The following is a 27,078-nucleotide window of genomic DNA, read 5'->3' as shown; positions in this document are numbered from 1 at the left end:
TCTGAAACACTGTCCCTAATTACTCAGCTATTACTGGTAAATCAGTCATGACCATCCACAACGAGCATTGGATACACCGTGTTAGCAGTGGTTACTGTTCAGCCTTTGATAGTATTCTCAGTTCCGTGTGATTACTTGAATCCACTTGTATTACACTGCTCTCCTTAGCATAGGGAAAGGCAACAAGTCAGTTCTCAAGAATAGTTGCCATCATTTGGGAGGGATAAAGTTCCATCCTTTATTCTTAAGTCTTCATCCTTTGTGTGTGTGTAATGTTTTACACGCACGGGATGTGTGTGGGGAACACACATGAAGGTCAGAATAAAACTTGGCAGAGTTGCTTTTCTCCTTCTATGGTGTTGGTCCCAGTTTGTACTCAGGCCAGGGCACAAGCACCTTTTAGCTGCTGGACCATTCTGAAAGCCTAATATTCATCCATTTAAGTCACAGGAACAGCCCTGTAGTCCTTGTTTGCTGTTAAACTTTACACATATGCATATTTGTTTTTGTTGTCTTTTCTATAACAGCATAATATCCTTGAGAGATTCCTGTCCAGGTGTTCATTTCTACCACCACCACTTCCAAACAGCGCTGAATTAAGTAAACTGACCTGTGAAATTTATTTGAAATAACATTTTAAAAACGCGGTTTTCCACTTCATTAACAATCTAGGCACTATTTTTTGGAGCACCACAGATGAGTAACACAGCATATTAACCTTCCTTTTGTATGGCTGGGAAGTCTAAGTTTGCAGAATTAATCCCCAGCAACGCGTTCCTTTATTAATTTGCAGCTGTTGGTTTTATTCCCCTCATACTGACTTGAAGCCTGGCAGCTTGGGCCTAATTAACAAGCACTAAGTATTTAACTGGAAAAGAGGGTGCCTTTTCACAGCTCCCTTTGAAGGGCCCTAAGTCACATCAAGTGGATCCACAAGTGTGGGAAGGGACTATCCCTAGGTAAGCTGCGGGTCGGGTTCCTTTCAACTCTTCCGCGGCCGGCGAGACTTGGCGAGCGTGCGAGCGACTCCGAGGTGCGCACGTGCAGCGCAGGGAGCCATTTAAACCAGCGAATCCGCGTTCTCGGTGCTGACCCTGCAGCGTCTGCCGAGTCCAGGCTGTCCCCCGTCCCTCTCGGCGGCGGCCCGGGCGATCCGGGGCGGCCGCTCTTCCCCAGAGGGTCGCGGGCACAGTTGGGGACAGTTTGGCGGGCGGGCCCCGCGTTTCCTGTGACAGCGCGGCCGGGCGGCTCCCCTCCGCCGCGGCGGGACCATTTCCTGAGCGTCCGGGCGGAGGCGGCCGGCGCGGCGCTACCATCGGCGCGCGGACGCGGGGGTGCGGCCGGCAGCGCGCGGGGACAGACAGCCGGGCGGGCGGCGGCGGGGCGCGGGGCTCGAGCCGCGCTGGCCGCGAGGAGCTGTGCAGACGCCTTGCCGGGAGCGGCAGCTCCGCGCATAGCCCGGCTGGGTCGGCGATGGGCGCGGGCCCGGAGCTGCCTCCCCCACCGCGCGCGGTGAGGTGGACCTGGCCGGGAGGCGGGCGTCGGGCCCCCAGCTCCGCGGCCCCCGGAGCGCTCCGGACTCGCCGATCGCGGGCTCGGTGGCAACATGTCTGTGGCGTTCGCAGCCCCGAGGCAGCGGGGCAAGGGGGAGATCACGCCCGCCGCCATCCAGAAGGTGAGCTCGGAGAGGCGCCCGAGCGCGGGCCGAGGCGGGGTGGCGTAGCGTGGGGCGGGGGAGCGGCCCGGCGGCGGCGGCGGTGGGGGCGGGCGCCGGGGAGCCGGCGGAGCCCTTTGGCGCCTGCTCTGCCGGCACAAAAGCGCCGGCAACCGCCGCCCGATTTCCCCGTGGGGGCGTGCGTGCGCTCGGCAGGGCGGCGCGGGCCCGGGAGGGGAGCGGCCGGCCGGACTCCCGCCCCGCCCCGCCCCGCCCCGCCGGGACCCCTCTCGCGGAAGCCGGAGCCTGGAGTGTCGCGCCGCAAACTCCTCGGAGTTGAGGCCCTCCCGGGGGGAGAACTTGGGGACCTTCCGCAGGGGCTCCGGGCTGGCGGGGAAGGAGCCAGTGCGCACCGGGGGTTCGCAGAGCAGCGCCCGCGATCCGTCCCCCTCCGCCCCTGATTGATGCGTCTGAGCGCCCAGGGCAGACGCTGGGGTTCCGGAGGGCGAGCCTGCTCCCCGCCGCCCGGAGTTGGCGGTCTACACCGACGGGCGGGCCATTTGTATTGAATCAGGGTAGAAGCGCTGGGAGCTGCGTCCTCAGAGGAGAGTGCCACCCCAGTCGCCGCTCTGGGACTGCCAACTGGGGACACAAAGGTTCTTTATTATCCTCTGAGCCTGTGTCTAAGAGCAAGGCACTGTTCTCCATCTCAGCGTGGGGGACTTTGAAAAGTCGCTTGTTAAGTTGAACAGTTTGCCTGGAGTAGTCCCATCTTGTCCCCTGCCCTGGAGCAAGGTTGAGGAGAGAAAGTCAATTTGTTGTACCAATCCGGACACCCTTGCAGACCCGTGCGTTAATGGCCAACGGGTTCTGTTTACTGTCAGGGTCTTTGTAGTGTGGCATTTGACATTTGCCCAACTGTTGCTTTATTTTCTTTGAAGAAACCCGCCTGGCAGTGCCTGGAAACGCAGTTGCTTTCTCTAGTGGTAGTCTGGTGAACAGCCTCCTTACACACGTGCAGGAAGCATGTTTCTGGAGGGATCCGCGCTTTCGCTTTGAACTCTAGAAAAAGTCTGTCGTTTCCTTTTTCTCGGTAGTTTTTTTCTAGTGTGTCTTATTATTTATCTTGAGTGATCTACAAGGTGCTAACTGGTTAGTTTTCATTCTCATATGAGAAGTGAAAAATGGATTAAAACTTTATATTTTATATGTATGTGTGTGTATGTCATGTGCATCACATTTTTTGGAACCGGAGTTAACAGCCAGTTGTGAGTTGCATTGTGGGTGCTGGGAACCAGACCCAGGCCCTCAGCAAGAGCATTAAGTGCTCTCTGGGTTATCTCTCCAGTTCCTCAAAAGTGTATTCCAGCTAAAGTTTTGTTTGCAGTGTCAGACATGATTAGATGGGAGACAGACAAATGGTTGGGGTCGTTTAATGTGTCATGCTTTCCTTGGTTTGAGTATTGAACTGATGGCACTCAGGAGGCAGAGATGGAACTCCCTACTGGAGGCCAGCCTGGACTACAGAGTGCGTTCCAGGACAACCAGGGCTACACAGAAACCATGTCTGAAAAGACAAACAAACAAACAAAAAACCCAAAAATAAACAAAAAAACCAAACAAAAAATGGAACAAAATATCCTTGGTATGAGAAGTGTTTGTCCTTAGTAATGGAAGGTTATGATAAATGCTCAGGAAATCTCAGTTAATGTTTTTAATTGAAAAATCTCATTAAATGATTGAGATGGTGGTTTTGGTGTTGTCACCTGGTTATTCACGGAATCATGAAAGGTGGGTTCAGGATCAGCAGTACCCTGATCTTAAAGCTCCTACAAACTTAGGTGACTTGTTAGGGACAGCATGCTGGCACTAAAACAATCTTCTATAGGTCTATTTGTTAAGTATCATTGGCAGAAATGAATTATTTAACTCTCAGAGCTAAGGTTGCTTAGATTGTTATCAGATGATAAAATGATGATTAATTTATGTTAGGGGTTTTTGTTTTTTGAGACAGGGTTTCTCTGTGTAATAGCTCTGCCCTGGATCTCGCTCTATAGACCAGGCTGGTCTTGAACTCACAGAGATCCGCCTGCCTCTGCCTCCTGAGTGCTGGGATTAAAGGCGTGTGCCACCACCTGGTTTATCTTATGGTTTTTACACTTCCTGAGATACCTTAATATAATATTATAAACTCAAATTCCATTAAATATAATAAATGTATAGAGAACATTGTGTATTGTTTTAGAGAATCATAATTTATACATTTGGAAAAGAAGGTAGCCTGTTACTTCAAGTATTGATGTGTGTATTTCAGTCAGGGTAAGGACAGATATTTTTTCTCCTTTTGTACTACAAAGCATTAGAATGCTCCAAAACCAATTGGGACTCAACCTTTAGCTAGTGGAAACTGTATTTACAGACAGCATAGGGGTAATTAAATGATTCTGTATTCAAAAATAAAAACATGGAGGATGGCTTAGTAGGGTTCAAGGTGAGAACCAGTGCTACAGAGTTGTCCTCTGATCTCACATGCACCTTGGTACTCAGCTGTGTGTGTGTGTGTGGGGGGCATACTCACTAATGCTAAATAAGTGAGAAGGGATAATAAGTTTTCCTTCTGAGTTTCAAGAAAAGGAATACTTGGAGTAGGTATTAAACATAATTGATTAAATGTGACACCAGTTCCAATATACAAAAGTAGAGGTTTTTTTTGTCTCCCAAGTTATAATCTGTACATGAACAGACCACTCTAGTAGGTTCCTTTTCCATGTAGATGTGACATTTCTAGAAAAATCTAAACTACAAAAATCAGTGTTGTGGAATTATCTATGTGAATCATGTATAGCATATTTTATAAGTGATTTGTACATTTTAACAGTAATGAAAATTTTTAAGTTAATTCAATCTCATGAGTTCTTATTACTATGAACTACAATGTTTTGTAGCAGTAGGTAGAAAGAAACATTAACAGAAAGTAAGTGTAAGGGGCTGTTGTTTTCCATGTTCACTTGGTTGATTTGCATCTGTAATGATGGCTTTGAGGTGCTTCTGTGTATTACAGTCATACATTCCTTAGTTTTTCATCTTACTTTATGCACTACATTTACAGTAAGCTTTTTCATTCTTTTCTTTCAGATGCTGGATGAAAATAACCATCTTATTCAGTGTATAATGGACTACCAGAATAAGGGAAAGGCGTCCGAGTGCTCCCAGTAAGACCCATAACTGCTCCTCGTATTTGCGAGTTGTTGTTTTACTTTTGAACTACAGTTTTAAATTTTACTTGTAGTTTTGTGGTACTGTCACCTCAGTCAGTTTGAGAAAATTTTCATCTCCCCAAAGAGAAACGTGTCTATTGGCCATTATTGAGATTCATTCTTTCTTTCTTTCTTTCTTTCTTTCTTTCTTTCTTTCTTTCTTTCTTTTTCTTTTTTGAGACAGGGTTTCTCTGTGTAGCCCTGCCTATCCTGAACTCACTCTGTAGACCAGGCTGGCCTGGAACTCAGAACTCAGATCCACCTGCTTCTGCCTCCTGAGAGCTGGGATTAAAGAAGTGGGCCACCATCTGTTAGTGTAGACTCACACTATTGGGGACCTTTTATGTAAATGGAGTCCAACAGTGTGTGGTCTGTTTTGACTGACTTCTTTCTCCCTCCCTCTGTACCTTTTGAAATAGGGTCTCATGAAGCCCAGCTGTCATCACACTCCCAACCCTGTCTCTGCCTGTCTGGTGCACTTGATGAGGGTGTGCCAAGCACCCAGCTCTGATTGACTTTTCACAAGGCATGTTTCCAAGGTTGATCAATGCTGCCACTCGCATTCTGTAGAATGCCAGATGATCTCCATTGTATTCTGTCATTTGGGTTGTTTCCAGTTCTCTCTCTGTTCATGATATTGCTTCTGAATATGTGGCTTTGTGTTTAAATGATTGTTTTACAAAAGAAAAGCCCTTTGTGGTGGGAGGCAGTGTCTTTTTTTATTTCTTACCCTATATTTATAATAATGACTTTAAACTTGTATAGAGCCTCATCTATAGAAAAATAAAAATCTTTGCTTGTCAGTGGTGGCACACACCTTTAATTCTAGCACTCAGGAGGCAGAGGTAGGTGGTTCTTTGAGTTCTCAGCCAGCCTAGTCAACAGCAAGTTCCTGGACAGCCAGGAACTACACAGATACATTCTGTTTCAAAGCACAAAGAAAAAGAAAAGCACACTCTTCAGGTATATACTGTTCAGGTAAATACAGTTATTTAGTTACTGCTGTACACACTGATTGAGAGGGCAAAACTTTATGTCTTAGAGAACTGATTGTCACTTACAAGGACCAAACTTTCATTTTAAAGTAGTCTCTATGAGGTAAATGATAGACCCTAATAGATTCATGTGAGAAGCCGGGCATGGCCAGGAATCCCAGCACCTTCAAGGCTAAGGCAGGCAAATTCTAGTTTCCTGAGTCACACCTCAGGATGCTGTCTTAAAGCAACAACCCCCCCCCCCCAAATGGATCAAAAGAAGATCTGATGTGGTCGAATCGCCTATTTGTCAAGCATTCAGAGCATCAGTGTCCATCAGATACATGGAAATACAAGCTTTGTTTTCTAGTAGATGCCCTAGACGAAGAAGTGGCATGGATGTGCCTTACTTAGTTCATTGTTTAGAAAACACTGTCACCGTGATGTATACCTTACAGCAAAGCATGGAGAGAGCTCACACTCATCTCCACCCTGAGCCGTGGGTCATTTGCTGTGTCCAGTGACTGCCGCACTGTAGGGCCCAGTTTTAAGGCTATTTCTCTCAGCCATATTCCGGGGCCCATCCTTTCCTCGAAGTCTCATTGACCTGCTCTTGGGATTTGCTTTTCTGTCTCTGTTGGGTTCGTGCTCTCCACCGATTTACTTTACCCCTGAATTCTGATTCTTTCCTTCTGTTTAAATTATTTTAAAAATAAAAACCCTCATGTTTAGTATTAGAAAACTTTTGGTAGTTATGCCTTAGTTCCCATGACATTATTTCCTTCTCCTTGTATTTATATCAATGCACATATAATATAGATTGTGATAGTGTAGTGTTTATAGAAGTGATGTTTTTCCCTTTTTCTTTCTTGTTAGCAAGGATCAAGTTTAGGATCGTGTTTCTGTTTGTCAGTGCTGTCTCCGCTGAGTGACTGTCTAGGCTCAGTTCTTAAATGAATCACTACATCACAGACCATGCTCCATCTGACAGATAACCTGCCAGAGTATGTTTGCTTTATTTCATCCCTGACCTGGTATCCACCCACCACTGCCAGAAGTACATACTGACCGTCTTTTACAAAATTCTGTGTATCTGACTGGGGAAAACTACCAGTTTTCAAACAAATGCTCCTTTCAAAGCATTTCCTACTTAATGAAAAAGGCTCAGTGATAGTACTAGAGATTACTGCATGTCCTTTACTGAGATTCTTCAGACGGTAATAGATTAGTGCAAGTGCTCTTTGTTACATAGACATTTGAGAGTGAGTGCAGATACGATTCTCTTACTTGTAGGAAGCCAGTTTTCCCTAAAGTTGGGTGTGGATGCTTACACTGCTTGAGTTTAAATTATTGAAGTGACTGGGTCATAGTTTGCATTCAGTGGGTACCACGTCTTGTGGTTTGCTTTATCTTCAGCTGCTCCTCAGTCTCAGTGTTCCAGTGTTGATGCTGTTGCAGAATGCAGTTTCTCTGTGGGATGCTCCTCACTTAGGACCCAAGTATGTTTCTGCATACCGAAACTGACACTGTGCCCTATGTGTGGCATTGCTGTCACAATTGTAAAGTGATGTCCTGACTAATTCTACTTGAGCAGCAGCTTGATCAGTGCTGGTGGTAGCTTTAGTCTGCTGCCTTAAGGTGGTGCCTGCTGTTTTCTCCACCAGAGTTAATATTCCCTCTTTGTCAATTGTATGCATAACACCAGGCAGACACCTTGAGACACACATGTACCTGTTCTCATTATACTTCAGCGTACCAATTTTAGTGTCCACTAATGTCTTAGCCTCCAGTGCTTGTTACTATGGTGGTTGTCAAGAGATGACCAGATCCACCACTCCTAAGCGTATTTGCAATTCTGCTGTGAGGAAGTCATCCTTCACCCCTTCCCGTCGTTCATTATTCCAGGTCTTTATGTGTAAATGGGTTTGTACATTTCCTGCTATATTCTCTACCTCATGCGCTATTCTGATACTGTGTTTTCTTTCTTGGCTTGTCCCAGATTTGACTACTGGGAGTTTTTCTGTCTGTCTTCTTGATAGCTATTATTTCCTTCCTTTCCTTCCCCTTCCCTTTTCCCTTTCCTCCTTCCTTCCAACAGGGTTTCTCTGTGTAGCCCCGGCTGTCATGGAACTCACTCTGTAAACCAGGCTGGCTTTGAATTCACCAAGATCCTGCTTACCTCTGCCTCCTGAGTGCTGGGATTAAAGCATTTTATTTTCCTCCCCCTTGAAATGTTTTAGTTTTACCTTGTATTTCTTCTTGTACAAATTTGGAATCATCCAGTTCTCTAAGAGCGGATTGCAGTTGTTTTATCTGTTTGCATATAGGCTGAACTGTAGAAACCAAACTGTTGTTATCAGAGCTTTCTTTCTAATGACTTGCACATTTTGCATTAGTATGGCCATTTCCATTTATGTACTTTGTTTCTTCAGTAGACTTTGTCTGGCTCTGTCCATGTGCCTTTGCCATGGGTCATCTTCATTTGTGAGGTTGCCCTGAAGCCAGGTGTGGAGGTGCTGCTGGAGTGAGTTTGCACTAAGGCTTTTAGGTGGAGCCGAAGGGTTTTGTGGTGGAGGACAGGTTTCGTGTTCAAGTATGGCCGGGTTAGGGGTAGCGAAGTGTCCCAGCTGCGACCAGCTTTTCCAGCTTTGTCATGGTGACTTGTCATCATGCCTTCTCCGCACGCCGGGATAGGCATCGTAGGACTTTCTCTCCTATTTCATGCAGCTGGGGCTTAGATTGGTTTAAGATGGAAACTCAAATTTTACTTTCTCATGAATTTTATAACTCCCACCTTTAATCAAAAGGGCCTTGCTGTGTCATGTGGGGCTGTCCAGAATTTTAGGGTTTGGAATTTTATGTTTTTCAAGATCATACATTCTTTCACAATTTCATACCGATAAAAATGTACTCTGATATTCTCCCATTATGGTCTCTTACTCTCGACTGCCAAACTCTTCTTCCTGGAAAGTCTCCCTGCTTTTATGTTTTTATTTTAGTGTGTGTGTGCGCGTGTGTGTGGTGGTACTTATGTGTCGTGTATAGTATGGTAGCATGTGTAGTGTGTGTGTGTGTGTGTGTGTGTGTGTGTAGAGTGTGGTATCTGTGTATTGTGGTGGCGTGTGTAGTATTTTGTGTGTGTAGAGTGGTGTCTGTATTACGGTGTGTGTGTGTTCCTTCCCTTCCAGCCTCAGAGGAGCTTGATCAGCAGGTGTGAGCTGCCGCTCTGCCTTGCCGGGTTTGCCTTCCTTCTGACTTCTTTTGGTATTCCTTCTTTCTCAAGTTGTCAGGGCAGTTTGTGAATAAAGAAAGAAAATCTTGTGCTTTCAACACTGACAAATGCTCCTGTTTCCTCATGGGGAAAGTGAAAAGAAAATGTAGAGAAACATTAAAAAATGCCAACTATCTGGGAATTGATAGTCCGACATTGATTAAATGTTTCCTTTGTATGCCACTTCTTAAATTAAAAATAACTTCTTCCACCATGCGTGAGAGTGTCTCTTGAGGCCACACTCTCTAGGGCTGTAGGCAGTTAGTGGTGCAGGGAGAACCTCAGCTAGGAGATGCAGAGTCTTGGTCCCCAGTGGTGTGACATTGGGGAGCTGCCCTTGGTCAAGTAAATAACCCCAGCCCTATCTCACAGGCAGTGGATCCCCAACCCCATTGTGAAAGAAAACATGAACTTGGAAAGCATAAATCCTCCCTTCATACACACACACAAGGACACAGAAGGCTCAGGCAGGAGGATCACCATGAATTCAAGGCCACTCTAGACCATATAATGAGACCCTGTTCAAAAAAAGTGAACCAAGCAAACCCTTGCTGTGTTCTAACCATTGACAGTTTATGCATGTAAGACAAGACAGGAGCCCATCCTCCCAGAGTCTAGTGGTGATTCGTTCCGGATGTGTCTGGCTGTCTTCATCAGCAGACACAGGCTACCCACAGTGTCTGTGTCAGTGGTCTGAAGCATAGGCTCCTTACAGCGTTCGTTAGCACATGTTTGAGACTTAGTACTTCCTTCTATGTGGTGTGAATGTTATCCGAATCGGTCCAGAGTTTGCTTTAATTAGCAGTCTCCTTTTGGTGTTTTAGGATGGATACAACTATTTCGGTGTTTCATAAGTTTTAATGTCAAAAATTAGTATTTGTCATCATTTAATGGAATTTTAGTTTGTTACTGTTTGCCAAGGTAACTTTTATTCTATAAACTATAGTACCATTCAGTAAGTGTTCTGTGTTAAAGTTATTTTTAAATTAAATCTAAGCTTCTCAGATTATTTTTCTTTTTGAGACAGGGTTTCTCTGTGTAACAACTCTGGCTGTGCTAGAAGTCACTCTGTAGACCAGGTTGACCTATAGTGCTGGGATTAAAGGCGTGAGCCACCACTGCCTGGCTCATACTAATTTTTAATTAATAAACTTAAGCCTGCTATTTTATGTGTGGTGATTTTAGTGGAGTCTTTTTGTGACCATAAACGTTTGTAAGTATCTGTCAGGACTTGTTAGGACCGGTTAGTCATCAAACATAAGATTTTGATGGGTCTTGTGTCTTCGGCTAGCTTTCACCAGTTACGGTTGTCATAGTTAAGATGCTGAATTTGGCTGGGCAGTGGTGGCTCAATCCTTTGATCCCAGCCCTCGGGAGGCTGAGCCGCACCTACAGAGCAAGGGCCAGGACAGGCTCCAAAGCTACAGAGAAACCATGTCTCCACAAACCCCAAACCGAACAAACAGATGTTGAATGTGCTTGGTAATCTCCCATTAGTGTATATATTCAGCTTTCTTGTGTTAACAAGGTTTGGTTGCATTTAAAGATAGGGATACCAATAAAAGGCAGTGTTAGCCCGTTTTGTCATCGTGTAAAGATCACAGAGCGCATTGCATCGGCTGAAGTGGCATGGTCCTGCTTGGCAGGGAACTGTGGGAGCTGGGTGAACCACTCCACTGTTGACTAGTGTAGAGACGAGCTCAGACTTACTAGAAAATGAAAGTTCTCAGGAAAATGTTCTTACTTTCATTCTGTAGTCTGAGCTGAGTTCAGATTCTGTGGGGTTTTTTGTTGTTTCTTTTTTAAATTTCATTTTAGGTGACTTACATCCAAACTCAGAAGAGATGCAGAAATAGTAGAAATAAGCAAGTATTTGTTAATAATTTTTTTAATACTTGTTTGGTCTTAGCGTAAGCTTTTTGATGAACATTACTTATTTTTTCTTATTGCAATTTTACTCAGGGTTCCCTTTACCCTGGTTGATTGCTGTCTGCCTATAGTCTCAACTATAGGCGAGCGGATTACGGATCCAGACACAGCTCTGTCCCCAAAATAGGAAAAGATTGCTGAGTTAAAGCCTAGTCTGATTCATATAGTCAGTACTGGGGCCAGCCTGGTCTATAAAATGGAGACCCTGTCTCAAAAAACAAAAACAAAGCAACAAAAAGGACTTGTTTTTACCCACCTTCTTGTGTTAGGGAAAGGATTTGTAGGCAGATGCACTGTCTTGTTTGGGGGTATTGATAATGAAGTATCATGTTTGCAACTGACTGTTAAATGGTTATAGCAAAAATATGTGTGCATAGACAAGAGTCAATGATAGGACAAATGCTATAAAGTAGCATCTGGAAGAGAGATGTAAAAGCTGACCCCCCCATTCCTGAAACTTCTGAAAACTTAAAGTCATTTAAAATTAATTAAAAGTTAGATTTGATGTGGCGAGCAGGTATCTGAAATTACCTGAGCTGTGTTGTGTGTATAGACACAGGTACAAGTGGCTTTAAAGGTCTGCTGTCACTCCTGTTAGACAATCAAATGAAGCCTGGGACACTTAGTGTCCTTCCAAGGCTGGCTGGGGCTAATCAGCATAATAATCATCAAGCTTTGCTATGGTCTTGTGTAGGCACAGTCTTCAGCTTGGGCATTTTTATTTGCCGTGGTGTAGTTGGTGTTCCTAGAAAGCACTGGGGATCATACCAACATGCTAAAACTCCAGAAGAAAAGGAGGATTTTAAGATGTAGTCTTTGAAATCAGTGTGTCTCAACTACAAGTGGCTTGCTTGGGCCTGCTAGCTTGCTCAGGCGGTGAAAGTACTTGCCATCACCAAGCCTGGCTTTAGTCTGATTCCCCTGGACCCACATGGTGGAAGGCGAGAAGCAACTCTGGTTGCAACTCAAGGCCCTCATACTGCTCCCACCACCACGAATAAAAATGAACAAAGTTTTGAGGGCTGGGTGTGTGGCATGCTCAGAAGGCAGAGGCCAGAATTTCAGCAGATCTCTAAGTTTGAGGCCAACCTGATCTATAGACTACAGATGGCCTTTGTTTAAAACCCAAGGACCCTTATAAAAATACATCTCCGGTCAGATTAGGCATATGTGAGGAGGGGATCTGGAAGTGCAGGCTTCTCGGCATGGGAGCTTGTGGATCAGGAAGAACCAGGCCTTTCTTTCCCATTAGAAAAGGGAGATTGGTTTATGACAAGGTTAGGGAAGTACTTCAGTTTGAGTCTGAATTAGGATACCTCATTTAGTTGAATAAAATTCTTTTGACACATTCATTTTTAATTTATAGCTAGTATCTATAATAAATGAGTTTTGGTTTTTGAGGCCCGGCCTTGCTATAACCCTAGCCTAGCCCATGTTTCTGCCATCTTCTCAGGTGCTGGGTCACTGGCCTATGTCACTGTGTCTGCTCTCTGGACATTTTGCTGTACGTTTTAAATTTGTATGTGTGGGGCTTGCTCTAGTCATGTACTGAGCCCAGACAGTGATTAGATTCCTGCCAGTTTTTTGTTTTATATGAGTTAACTTTAAAAATTATAAAGTGACTTTAGCAAATTATTAAGCGGTATTACCAAAAGCCATATCCCAGTTATATTTACCCAAGTATTAAAAATTTGTTTTATTGTTTTAAAGTGACTTGCTAATACTTTTAGTGTGCTATCATTTTGTTCATGTCTGCAGTTGGGATGCAGAGGCAGGTGGATCTCTGTGAGTTTGAGGCCTGTCTGGTCTACAGAGTGAGTTCCAGGCCAGCCAGGGGTATGTAGTGAGACCCTGTCTCAAAACAACCAACCAGGGCAAAAGCAGAAGGAAGGTGGGGTGGGGTGCAGTGGTAAGCATATTTCATTGAACTTCTTTATTTTAGTTCCTGTAAAACCCAATAAATACACTGTATGTCTGATGCTGGATGTCAGTTATTCTTTTGACTAGTCTTGGAATCATGCAACTCAGAGGTCTCTATCTAGACCATGATTCCTCAGTGGTAAGGAGAGAGTAAGAGCTGCTACCTCATAGTACTGGTTTACATATTAAATGAGGTATGTGCCCGTAGACCGTAACTGGATCGTCTCTAGCTCATGGTGAGATTACTCTGTTCCCCATTACCTTAATGTGTATTATGTGTCATTTGGAATTACTTTGCAGAGGAAATAGGAAAGGTTGAAGTGCTAATGAGTTCAGATAACACATCTTTCATTAAGCTCTAAAAATAGTTATAATGCTGCTTGTATTTAACAGATAGGAAGATTTTTTTCTAATATTGTATTTTTTTTTTTTTTTTTTGTTTCAATAGGTATCAGCAGATGTTGCATACGAACCTGGTATACCTTGCTACAATAGCAGATTCTAATCAGAATATGCAGTCCCTCCTGCCAGCAGTAAGTGCCTTGAAAGAGTCAATGTTTGAAGCTGTGTGATTTGACAGTTTGTTTTGGTGATTTTGAATTTTGTGTCGCAAATCCTGAATACCCTTGAGAACATGAGTCTATTCTATACTCCCTACATTCCCTACTGTTTTCACTCATCTTATTTGGATATTTTAATTCACCTAAAACACTCCCTACTCTGGGAAGTTGTGTCCATTCACCTGTCCACTTACCTACTTGTTTTGTTTTTAATTACTAAGTAGATTGCTAATGAGTCTGGGGTATTTCACATCATTTCAATATTAAACACTTGCATATGAATCTTTAGTTATCAGGACTGCTATCCTTCACAACAAAGTTAACCAGTCTCTCAGCACCTTAGAATGTCCTGACGGTTTATCCTTGAATATCTTCATTTATGTGTTGGGGAAACTGAGCCACATGTTGTGCAGATGTTATCATACTCTGAATTCTGTCTCCCAGTTTTCTAACATGTCCTTGCGTCTAAGAATTAGGTAGGCTCAGAGCTGGGTTTGATGTTATTCTGGGTACTGTGGAGCTCCTCTCGATGGTGTCAGGGCGGTGTGGTACTTTCAGATGTCACACGAGTTATCTTTTGTGCCCAAGGAATGGAATTGGTTGTTTTCAAGGCGTTTCCTTTCACTTCGTCTTCATTTACTTGGGGATTAGTACTCGGAGACCAATTTGAATGCTTGGAACAGGACTTACTACAAGATTTTCATGGTTATTGAGCATTTTTAGCAGACCGAACCAGAAAAAATGGTTTTAAGAATTTGAGATATAGGTGGAGTTTCTACTCCCATAAATTATTTCAGTTATTTTATTTTATTGTGACAAGGTCTCACTGTTTAGTGCTGACTGGCCGAAAATTTGCTATGTAGACAAGGCTGGCCTTAAACTCACAAAAATCCACCTGCCTCTGCTGCCTAAATGCATGCACCAACATGCTCACTCACCCTCAGAAACTGTTTTTTCCCAATTTAGATTTTGTTAGTATCACTTCTTATCTATAAGTTTGCAGTCAATTGCTTTATAGTGAATTATATAAAAACAATAAGATCCTTGACCTTAAGCTACATTCTGTTGGGGTTATCTGATACGTTTAGTTTTGAACGTGAAGTAATTTGTATGGATATTTATATTCATTACCCTTGAGTTGATTTCTGCCGACAATGTGGGAATTGGCTTGCTTCTGTTTGAGTCCAAACAACTAGTTCTTTGTCTTAGCATCTTTGGAAAATGATTTTTTAAAAATCTGGTTTGTTTGACCACCTGTGTCATGGATCTGTGTTGGACCTCTGTTGTGTTGGTTTTTCTAAATAAATTCCATGATCTTGTCATACCTGATAATATAGCTGTTCTTCCTTCTCTCCTTAAGAGTGCCCCGGCTACAGTTAACCCTTCAAATGTCCATACAACTCAAATGTCAACATGGCAGGTTATTGTCCAGCCTAAGCCTGTTGGGATTTTCATTATTACCTGGACTTTAAGTCACTTTGGGAAGAGTTGACACCTTATAAAATCGAGTCTTCCAAATCTAGGTGTTTATACTAATTCCTTTAGTATTTGAGTTAAGTTTCCGGCTCTCACCTGAAGTGCATAGTGCTGGGCACTTGATTCGGGGTGGGGGTGTGCATGCACAGTGCGCCACAGCACTGTGACGATCAGAGGACAGCCCTATTCTCAGTGATGGAGTTATGTCCCGGGCTTGTGCTGCTGTCTGAGCCCCTCTGTCTGCCTGTCTTTGTTTCTTACTTAGCTTTGCTCTAACTGCATCTGCCATCTGCATGGAAGGGTGGTGGATCTTGAATCTTAGCCTCTTGGCTAAGACAATATACAAATAAATTATGCTAAAAAAATCAAAATTCTCATATAACCTAGGTATTGGAAAATAAATAATTTACTTTTTAAACATTGTATGTGTGTGCATTGTGTGCATGTTCGTATGTGTGTAGGTGTGTTCACATGTGTGGGCTGTGTGGAGGACGGAGGTTGGCTTTCATTATTTTTCTCAGTCGTTCTCTGGTCTTTTTTGTGACAGGGTGTCTTATCTATAACCTGTTCCTCGCTGGTCTGGGTAGGCTGGCGGGACCAGTAAGCTCCAGGGATCTGGGTGTGTTTTCCACCTCTCATCTTCTCCCAGCCCTTCCATGGGTGCACACAATCTGGAGTCAGTCTTCATGTTTGGGTGATAAGCACTGTACCGACCCAGCCGTCATCCCAGCCCTATAACCTGATAGTGTTTATACAAGGACACAAAAGCATTTGTATAAAGCTGGGTGCTGAAGCATTGTTTCTATCACCCAAACCAACAAATAGGAGCAAGTATTGGGGATGAGCTAAGAACAGATGCAGCTGAGTAGTAGAATTCTACCCTTGAATAGGGTTGGTTTATACAATAATAAATAATAATGTATAAACAGTGCTGCTCTGGTTTTAATGTCAAGCATGTTTATATAGGTCTGTTTTATTAAGTTTCAAGAAATGTTAAGCTTTTAGATTTCCTTATTTTTGCCCATGTTTATAAGTGTATAAGCTTATAAGCTTTTGTAATGTAAGCGAACTGATAGAGATATAAAAATAACAGAGTGGTGAGTGTGCAGTTATGTTGCTGTGGCACTGTACCTGAGCAAGCAGCTTAGGAATTAAAGATTTACTTGGCAATACGTTTCCAGAGATAGGAGTTTCTGGTCAGCTGGCTCCACTGCTTTTCCAGGAAGATGGAGACATCACGGAGCAAGGTCACAGAAGAGAGCCATTCGCCTCTTGGCAGCCGGGAAGCAAGAACAGTTAGAAGGGACTGGGCCAATGTAGACCTTCAAAGGCACAGTGACCACATCTTCCAACTAGTCCCCACATTCCCGTTTCACTGCTTCCCACAGTCTACTCAGAATTAGTCTAACAGTGGCTTCAAGTTGATTGGTCAGAAACTTCGTGATGTGGTGGTTTCAGAGCTCCAGAGACACCCAGAAGTGTGCTCTACGTTCTCCCGGGCTCCACTCAAGCTGTCAAATTGGCATTCAGGATTAACTGCCACATGTACCGTCTTTCATTTCCTTAATGTTGGTTGAACATTTAATGGTCTGATATTCACAAGGCCATGAGTTGGATTCTAGCTTTTGCCAATGAAGTCGTATATATCCTTAAGTACTTGGACCTGGAGAAGTGGGCCCAGTGGGAAAGAAAGCTTGCTGTGCAGGCATGGTATCTTAGTCACTGTCCTATTGCTGTGGTAAAATGCCATCAACAAGGCAACTTCTAGAAGAGTTTACTGGGGCTTACAGTTGTAGAGGTTGGTCCAGGGTCATCATGGCGGGGAGGCAGAAGCAGGCATGGTGCTGGAGTAGTAGCTGAGAACTTAGAGAAAGAGCTAGCGGATGTGAGGGCGATCTGGCTGCGACATCTGTCACCCGTTGATTTGGCTGATCAGGCTGGCTAGGCGGGTGTCCCCTTCCTCTCTCGCAGCTCCATGTGTGTCCCTCCCATAGCTGCGAGTGTGGTCAAAGAGGATGACCTTCCCTGAATAGAGGAGGGTCAAGGGTATACGAGAAGCTGCGCTCCCCTGCTAGAACCTCTCAAGAAGGAGCTAGCTGGGAATTGCAGGGTTCAAACCCCACCCCTACCCCCATGACACAGCTCTTCTAATAAGGCCACACCTCCCAAACAGTTTGCCAGCTGGAACAAATATTCAAATGTACGAGCTTTCATTCAGACTACCATACATGATGATTTGACTTTGGGTCCCAGCACCCACAGGTAACCTAAGTGCTATAGGGCAGGGGGATGTAGATGGGTGGCAGCCAGCTTACCTCCAGGTGTAAACCCTCCAGGCACAGCAGTGGCCAGGTCTCTGCTGAGGACCTCCAGCTGCCAGGTTCTACGCATAGAACACTCAGTGCCCTCACAGCTGGACCAAGCCCACCCTGGAAAACTGCACCCTGAAAAGTTCCACCCCGCCCTCAAGAAACTCCATATAAACTCTGCCTTCTGTTCAGTGTCCTGCTGTTTCTCAGCCTGAGCAGAGTCAGTCACTCTCCTGGTTTTTTTCCCTCTCAGTAAATCTCTTGTATGAGATTTGTTGTGTGGTGTGACTGTGGTATTCTTTGGCTAGACTGCCAGGATACTTTTTCATCTGAGCTACAATGCTTACAACAGGTACAATTTAATTTTCTGTGTTCTCAGGGGTCAGGCCTAGAGCTTTAAATGTGCTAAAGCATGTTTTTCCCATAAGCGTGTCCTCAGACCTCAGCCACACTGTTTTGTTTTGAAGCATGTTCTAGAAAATTCTCCTGAAAAGAGGAATCCCCCCCTTATTTGCTTTTCTTATGTAAAATTAAGCCGTGTGATGTCTATAATCCCAACACTTGGGAGTCTTACTTAGGACAGTCACAGGGTCCAGGACAATCTGGCTTACAAGAGTAGACACCATTGCAATTAAATGGGTTGGGAATGACTCTTCAGTGATTAGAATGTTGGAGTTGGATACACTTGGGTTGTCAGAACTGGGGGGAAGTGTGGTATTCAGTTTGTTACATAGGAAATACTTGCTCTCATGAATGAGAAAGATTGAGTTGACTGGGAGCCTCCTACTAAAACTGGGGAGAGTCCAGTTAATAGAGTAAGTGTCGAGCCCCCAGGAAGTTTGGAGGATGGTCATCTTGCAGATACAGGTGGGAGCATACTATGGAAGGTCACCCAGTCAGTTATTGTAGTTAGTATTGAGGTTTTTGTTTGTTTGTTTTTATTTTTTGTTTCTTCTAGCTTTCTAGTTGTGGAGTTAGGATGATTTAGTTATGAAAATTAATTGATGACATCTAACACCTGCAGAAATTCAGTATTGCTTCTGAGGATCCTGATGTTTCTTGTGAGAATGAGTGAGTATGAGAGACCTTCCTTGGTGTGTGTGTATATAGAAGGTACCATGAGAGACTAAACTCGGACTGGCTCAGTGCACGGCGAGGTTCCTGTCTATGGTGTGGCTTTTATCAGCTGTAGGCAGGTTGTGGGCACATGTCACAAAGTGGCTCTTGTTGCTAGTTTGACTCTGAGGTTTCTGTGTCATGTTAGCGCCTCCTTGTGGGAGGCGTTCTTAGTGCCAATCACACTATAGACGAGGAAGCTAAAGATTTTGTTGTGATGTATTTATATTCTAAAGAGATATTGAACATAGCTTGATCACTGATTGATAGTTTTATGGCAAACTGAAATTTTGAGCTTATTAATTTATACTGTATATTGCTTACAGTGTGTCAGGCTGTAGTAATTAGTACTTTTGAAGTGTCAGTGAACAAACCCCCACGGTCTTGGGTTCTGTCTTCCATCAGGCAAGGCAGGTGTAGTAAAAGATGTGTAGGGTGAAAGATGGTAAGCTGTGCAGAGGGAAGACAAAGAGCAGGAAACATGTATTGGGGTTCCTGGGAAGATATGCAAGGGGGAAGGAGGCTGCGCTCATTGAGGAGTGGCTGGGATGCAACAGGCTTTTGGACAGCATATAATAAGTAAGGGAGGAAGCATGCCAACAGAAGGTTGTTTTGTGAACTACTCTGAGGACTTGGGCTTCTACGGTGAAAATTAAAGCCCTTGGAGGCTTTTAAGAAGTTGTTCTATTGTAACAAGATCCTATGCAGAGTATGATGCAGAATAGGGTGGATTGAAGGGAATCAGAGGGCCACTGTTAGACCAGAGATGGTTGTAGCTGCACTAGTATGGTGGTCCAGGAAGCGGTAGATGTGGTCACATCTCAGGTTTAAAGCAGAGGCCAGAGGATGTAGCATGGATAATAAAAAGCCAGACACAGATATTAGGGTTCAAGCTGAAGAGCAGAAAAGCAAAGCAGCCAGCCACTAGCTCTTACTTGTACCCCAGACCGAAAAGGCGATCCTGTCTCCAGGAATCCTCAGCCTCCACTGCTCTGAGCTTCCTTACATTCCTCTGTAGTGCTGGAATTAAAGGCGTGTTATCCCAAGTGCTGGGATCAAAGAGCTCTGTTCCAATTTTAAACTGATTGATTCATGTAGCTCAGGGTGGCCTTGAACTCACAGAGATCCATTTGCTTCTGTGTCCCGAGCGTTAGGATTAAAGGTGTGTCTGCCACTGCCTGTCCTCTGTGGCTGACTACTACTAGTTTAGGTGTGTGGCTAACTAGTGGTTTAACTCTGCACTCTGATCTTCAGGCAAGCTTTATTTGTTAGATCACAAACAATGTATCACTACAAGAGCATGTGCTTCGAGTGTAGTCCCTGCCACTGGGGAGAGGAAGAGAGGTGTGTTGAGGTGGCTCCACTGTTGTCGGGGCAGAAGCTTTCACTGAGACGTGGGGTCAGTTGGCTTGAGCGCGGGAGATCATCAGGGAGTCACACCCTGGGGACTTGCAGAAGAGGTGAAGAAACAGTGTGGGCATGGACAGGATCCTGGCTTAGATCAGGTAGATTCCCAGCACTGGGGGAAACAGACATTCAGTGAAAGGACCCTAGTTTAGAGTTCACGATCACTTCTCAAGTATTTATCAACTTTACTGGATGATTGGAGGTGCCGATAATTAGCAAACAATGTAATTTTGGCCCTTGCCCGTCCTTGTCCTACTGCTTAGTGGAGTTATAGACAGTGAGCGGTGACAGACATGGAAAATTAGAATTGGATTTAGAGATGGATAAGTATCTGGGATGTTGCCAGTAGACAGTGGGTGTCCAATAATTCTCTTGCCAGGAAAGGTAGCAAATAAAGTAATCTTTGACATATGACTCACACACAGTAGACCCATCCCTTGATGGGCTTAGATGAGCTTCCGTAAGGCCATGTGCTTGTTGTTCCTGTCAGACAAGGCTGCCATCCCCAGAGTTTCCAGTATCCTTACTTGGGTAGTTTTTAATTCCTTGAACCTTTTATAATTGATTGTAGGAGTTTTTTTTTTAAATAAAAACTGAGCCTCAAACTCAAAGTACATCTCTGTTATCTGTCTCTTTCACATACCTTCTACTTTGAGAATTGAACTTGGATGAGTAGTTCTGATGTAAATGTTCATTTTCCTTTATCAACGTTATGAAGATTTGCCTATATTTTCTTAAAGTTTATCCAGCAGTTAGTTGGATGCATGGGGCCCTAGGTTCTGTTTCTGGTAGGGCAAGAGGAAAAGTTTATCTATGATCTATCATACTCTGTTGATTTGGAGCCATTTATTGGAAAGTGTTCCTGGACCACTTTAATGTTAGTTTTTTTTTCTTAGTGTGAGTTCTCTATTTTCTTGGTCTCTGTATCTATCCTTGCATCAACCACATGTTTTTATTATTGTACCTTATAGTTAAAGCCTTCATATTTGCTAATAATTGTTCTTAAGATTGCCATGGTGATTCTAAACCTTTGCATGTACTTGTACATGTTAAAATGAGTTTGGAAAAGTGAGCTATGGTTTTGAGATGTGTTGCATGGCATCCGTAGGTTCACACTAGGGAAATCCATTACCTTTATGCATTGAATGAAGATGGCACGTCCTCCCTTGCTCTCAACAGCATTTCTCACGCTCCTTTGTCCTTCCCCTTTGAACCAGGATCTTGCTTTGTGGCTCAGGGTGTCTCAGCCTTGATGCTCCCCACTTTCTCCTTGTCAAAGGGTAGAATTCCATGTGTGCACCCTATGCTGGCCCGCCACAGATTGATGTTGCTTTTTTAATTATCATTCAACTAAAATTTATTTCTGGTTTCATGTGGTTGCTTCCTTGAATCATATGATTTTGTTAGTGATTTGTAAGTTAGTTCTGCTGGCCTCCTGGTTTCAGCTGTTTTGATTTTGGCTTTTTGTGAATTCCTAGAGAAAGTATGTTGAGAGTCTGACTCTTTCCCAGAGGCTTCCTCTCTTGTTAGTTCTCTCAGGTTGCTTCTCAGGTCTTTGAAGCTGTGATAAGAAGTGCACCCCCCCCCCCCCCGCTGCCAGTGGAGTGTATGGGTCATCCTGGAGAGCATCCTCTTTTTCTCTCTGGTCCTGATGAGCTATCTATCCCTTTGTGCTTAATACTGAGCGATTCCCAGCCCTCTCTATGCCATCGTTAATGGTGATTTATGTTAATTGTATAGTTATTGATTCATTCCTCCATATTCTTCCGAACTCATGTTCTTATATAGTTACTTGGTTTTTTAAAAAATTTATTTAATTTCTTTTCATATATGAGAGTTTGCCGGCATGTCTTTGCACTATATGTCTATCTTGCTCCAGAGACCACAGAATATGTAGGATCCCCTGGAGCTGGAGTTTACAGAGTGTTTGGAACAGACTCAGGTCTGTACTGTTTAGCCAGGTCTTCAGACCTTGGTTAGTTTTTAGTGCACCTCTTTCTTGTAACACGTTCTAGCTTTTGCTCACCTTAAGGAATTTTTTTATTGTATCCTCCAGCCGAAGAGGATATAATCTTAGCATAGAGTACAGGCTGATGTGTTACCTTCTGTATGTGTTCTTAGTGCTTTAAAGGAGTCGGTTATTAGTTTTGGAAAGCTAATCCTTAGCCAGAATTCTCCTGCTGTGTTTTCTCTGGGTTCTGTAGCTTCAGATAGGCAATTGTATGCACTTTCATACTCTGTTTTCGGTATGGAGCCCTCAAGCTCAGGCTTGTGGCTGCTAGATAGGCCCCGACCCAGCTCTGACCCTGGCCTTTGTCCACTCTTTCTTTGGTTTGTTTGCATTTTCTCTTTTACATCTCTGTATTTCTATACATTACTTCTCAGTCCTGTTGCTGTTTCTAACTATTGCTTTCTTAATTCCTGTGATTTTATTTCTAGTTCAGGGATTTACACCTGGCTCCCTTATTAGATTCCTAGGACTCTATAGAAACTCCATTTTCCTGGGTTTTATTTTTTTACTCCCATTCTTGCTAATACCAAGCATGGTTATTTTTAAGTTTTCAACAATCCCCAAATTTGAATGTTTTTACATGTTTTGTTATTGTGGTTAGTTAGTCTGTAGAGGTGCTTGCTGTGAAGCCTGACAATGTAAAATTGATCCCCAGGACCCACAAAATGAAAGGAGAGAGCCAACTCCCTCAAATTGCATTCTGACAATGCCCCCATCCCCAACACACACATAACAAAAAAAAAAAAAAAAAAAATCATAATTTAAAGCTTTATTGTTACTAGTATTCTTTCATTTATTTACCCTTCTGGATTGAAATGTAATTCGTATATAACAATGATAACAATGACTATGTTAGCTATTGTAAAGCACACAGTGCAGTGACCTTTACCATTGTGTCACTTCAAAATCAAAAACACAAAACTTCATATGCGCAGCTGGAGAGCTGGCTCAGTGGTTGAACACCAGAGCTGTTGTGGAAGGACCTGGGTTCAGTTCCCACAGCATCTGTAACTCCAGTTCCTGTGGATCCAATGCTCTGTTCTGGTCTCTGGCACCAGGTAAACATGTGGTACACATATATACATATAGGCAAAACACCTATACATTAAAAGAGAGAAATCCTAAAAAAAAGAAAAAATCATATCTGATGCCACTAAATCTCAGTTCCCCCTTCTTAATGTCCATGTGGTCTGCCTGTCCCAGGCATTTGTAACTGGGAGTCTTTTATGTAGCCTCTTTCATCGCTACTGTAATGTGTAACCAAATATCACTCCACTGTGAGGACCTCCCATGTTTTCATTATGCATTCCGTGCTGGCAGACAGTACATTAATTTCACCTGGATTCTTCTGAGGGATGCCTTGGTGAATGTTTTATCTGCAAGTTTTGCATGAATGTGAGTTTTCAACTCTAGAATATGTACAAGAGTTGGAATTGCTAGATCCAGTGCTGACTTGAGAAGTGGCATTTCCATGGTGCCTGCACGTTTTTGGTTTTGTTTTTTTTTTAATACATTCCCACCAGCATGAGTGAGAGTTTCTTTCCCCCCCAGCACTCGCCGTTTCCCGCCTAGTTTTTACTTTGATATTGTCGCAGCCATCCTGCTGGTGTTGAACGTTTACTCCTGTTTTTATAATGCCCTGTGATTTTTAACAGAATGTCAGGTTTGTGGCTGAACAGGTACAGCAATACACTTCCATGTTATTTTCTTCCAAGGCATACCTTAAGTTTAGCAAGGCTCGAGCTAGCCTCGTGAAGGCCAGTCTTTGTGTTTGACTTCGGTCTGGGAAGAGCCTGCTCTGTCCTCCCTCCATGAAGGCCCCCTGACTTGGTGGCCCACACTCCAACCGTCGTGGACTCCCAGCATCCGCTTCACTCCCTCCCTGTGGGTCTTCTCTTGATGTCTTACACGTAGGCTTTCTTTTTCTGCTTGTCAAACATCCCAAAGAACTATTGCCGGGGCTCTTCCTGTGCACAGTGCACTAGAGAAGGCTGAGGGCATGGTGTGGTCTTGCATTTGACGCTCTTTCTGGAGGGATAGCCTCCAGTTCCTCTTCCAGCTTCCTTCTGTTTCCCAGTACTTAATTACTTATCAAGAATGTGTGTTTGTTATACCTTGTGATAATAATAGTGAGCCACGAGGTGTGAGCCACGAGCCACGAGCCACGAGGTAATATATTGAATTACAAAGACTTAATCAGATTTGGATATGATATATATAATTAAATTTTTTTAAAAACAACTAAATTATTAAGTGTGTAAAGATACAAGTTAGACAAAAACCTGAAGATGAAATTTAAAAATTCTTAGTAAAGATTAATGATCTGGATTTACTAATACAGAAATTAAAAGTTGTGTTTTTTTTTTTTTTTTTTAAACCCCCTAGTGGTGCTAATGGAAATGATCAATACTACTGGGCGGGGTGGGGATGGGGTGGTGCATCCATAATCCCATCATTCAGGCAGCAGAGGCAAGTAGATCTTTGTGAGTTTGAGGCCAGCCTCAAACCAATATTTCTGCAACTGTTTGTCTTTCATTAACAATGAATATTTACAATGTCTGCCAAGTGCTGCTATATTCAGATCTGGGAAGCTACATAGTAACTAATTAGAGTGACAAATATGAGGAGTTGCTGAAGTGGGCATCAGGGTAAGGTCTGAAGGAGGAAGGAAAGGCAGGAGGAGGTGTGTGGAGGGTAAGGACTGTATACATGTCTTCCTAATCACAGGTCGTGAATGAGACTTTGGAGAAAAACTAACCAACATTTCCTTTTCCATCAAAGAAGAGGGACAGGTGTTGAAGACCATCTCTCTCTCTCTCTCTCTCTCTCTCTCTCTCTTTCTCTGTGTGTGTGTGTGTGTGTGTGTGTGTGTGTGTGTGTGTGTGTGTGTATGTGTGTGTGTAGAGAAGGGGGAGGGAGAAATTGAGATTCATTTCCTTTTGTGAACTCAGATTTAGTGAGTAGTTTTCTTTAAAATTTCATTAGGAAGTTTGCCAAAGGCATCCTTTAGAGGCCACTGTCTTGTGTCCAGACCATCAATAATGTTCCCAACCAGTGATGGACACAGAAATAAGCTGAGCTGTTAAGTGCTCTTCCACTATTGAAACTCATCTAGGCGTAAAAGGCATCCTTCTTTGAGACTTCTTGTTCTTTTTATATATTGTTCTGTTGTTAGCTCCTTTGCAGGTAAAAGTCTACCATTAATAAACAGAGATGTTCATAATGAAAGGACATATTTGAGGTCATCAATAAATGAAAAATCTGGGTCTAGCTTATTAGGAAATTCCATTTCATTGAGATTATTAGTTAGAACACACTTTAACTATAGTTTACTTTCCAAGGCACTTGAAGTTATGAGGGATATTAAATGTGATATTAATAAGTCTATCACTAAACGCATCAGAAGGCATTAACATGCGTTTGGTGTTTTGTTTCTATCCAGTTTGGTAACATAGACAGCAGCCCTTCCATGTGAGTCTTTCATCCACGAGTCTGCTGTGTCTCATGTTTGACTAAGCTGTCTTCTTTCAGCCGCCCACACAGAATATGCCTATGGGTCCTGGAGGGATGAGTCAGAGCGGCCCCCCGCCCCCTCCTCGCTCTCACAACATGCCTTCAGATGGAATGGTGGGTGGGGGCCCTCCTGCCCCACACATGCAGAACCAGATGAACGGCCAGATGCCTGGTAAGTTTTCTCCTCGAAGACATTAACACCAGAGTTGCTTAGCAACTGAAACGACATGGGGGCTCAGGGGATACTAGATTGTTGATGACAAAACTGCTTTGAAAGCCCCCGAGTCCACGCTCTCTGCGAGTTTGTTAGCTACAGAGCTACGTGACCTGTATTCAGTGTTTATCAGGCTGCCCTTGGGCTTTGATGTAGCTGACACACAGCATTCCTCTGACAAACAGAACTGGCTAAATTTAGTCTGTCTGAAACTATGCAGTACAGTTAGCTTTAGGAGCTTTTGGGGGAAAAGGGATTGTGCCACAGCTTCAGAGTTAAAATCTGTTCATGGAAAAAGTACCAAGATGTTTATTTACCTAAAAATGTATTGATCTCAGACACAGGAGCACAGCAAAAGAACACCTGGGGACAGGGACAGAATTGTCCCTGAAGTGCTGGTATATTTAGTATTTCTTTGCAGATAATTCTGAAGCTAAATCTAGGTTCTTATTAGTACATACGTTTGTAGAGTATCATTCATATGAAAATTGATGTAGAAGCAATATTAAAAGCTGAAAATATAAGTGCCCTTACATTTTGAGCCATCCCCATTATCCATTTTAACTTTAGAATCAGTACAATAGTAACCTTTTTAGGCTATTTGAGTGTTTATCTACTTAACCTTTTGCCAAAAAGAAACCTTAAGCTGTTTTGTTTTTTATAACAAATAGTCTATAGCATAAGTTTTGGTAAAGCATGCTTCACCTTTCATATGGGAATATTTTTACTTTCTGAAGACTAAGATTATTTTCATTAGCCAAAACGAAAAGAGCACTGTTTAATTAGCAATAGAGTAAAGTAAAATAAGGGAACCATTTTTATTATTAAGCCGGATGATTAACATGCACAGCATAGGCTCTTTATGTGGCTGGTTGTGTTGTTGGTTGCACTGGTGTCCAAGGATGACGGACTTAGTAAAAGAAACAAAGAGGAGAGACTGAGCAGAAGATTCCAAGTGTGGAACTGTGTCAAGAGGCTTACACAGCAGTCAGTACTTTTACCCGTTAAGACACACCCATAAATACCTTTTTATAAGTAGAGATTGTCAACTAATAGTGAGGTTGTCTAGAATACTAAATATCCATTACTGTTTTCAAGGAAAGTTTACTGTTTGGTGGAAGAGAAATTGGAAGGTCAATAGCTTATATTGTTTCCATCTGTTTTTAATTTTATAGCATAGTTTTTTGTTTGTTTGTTTCAAGACAGGGTTTCTCTGTGTAGACCTGGGCTGTCCTGGAACTTGCTCTGTAGACAAGGCTGGTCTTGAACTCACAGAGTTCCACCTGCCTCAGCCTCCCGAGTGCTGGAATTAAAAGGCATGCGCCACCATACCCGGCCCCTAGCATAGTTTTAATAGTTCATTAATATAATCTAAATTTCAAGGCCAGTTCTATCATTTGATCTTCGTCAAATAATCTCTAAGTCTGAGGGGTTTCTTTTTCTTCTTCAGATTTTAACAATTTGTTA

General features: G+C 43.3%; 1 protein-coding gene across 5 annotated transcripts in view; it reads left to right on the top strand.

Moving 5' to 3' along the window:
* Window positions 1–1,507: 1,507 nt before the first annotated feature.
* The window catches only part of Ss18 (SS18 subunit of BAF chromatin remodeling complex), a 52,808-nt gene continuing 27,237 nt past the window's right edge, over window positions 1,508–27,078 (top strand). For 4 of the 5 annotated variants that reach the window (XM_051202143.1, XM_051202142.1, XM_051202140.1 and 1 more), the window contains exons 1-4: window positions 1,508–1,675; window positions 4,790–4,866; window positions 13,454–13,538; window positions 25,416–25,569. In XM_051202143.1, the coding sequence (XP_051058100.1) occupies window positions 1,607–1,675; window positions 4,790–4,866; window positions 13,454–13,538; window positions 25,416–25,569 (385 nt within the window). In that variant the 5' untranslated portion in view covers window positions 1,508–1,606. Of the gene's footprint in view, window positions 1,676–2,291; window positions 2,311–4,789; window positions 4,867–13,453; window positions 13,539–25,415; window positions 25,570–27,078 lie in introns of those variants that run through there. The other variant, XM_051202139.1, reaches the window with a different exon arrangement.

This window comes from Phodopus roborovskii, unplaced genomic scaffold (genome assembly GCF_943737965.1).
Source record: "Phodopus roborovskii unplaced genomic scaffold, PHOROB, whole genome shotgun sequence".
NCBI lineage: Eukaryota > Metazoa > Chordata > Mammalia > Rodentia > Cricetidae > Phodopus > Phodopus roborovskii.
This window is presented reverse-complemented; position numbering and strand designations above follow the sequence as displayed.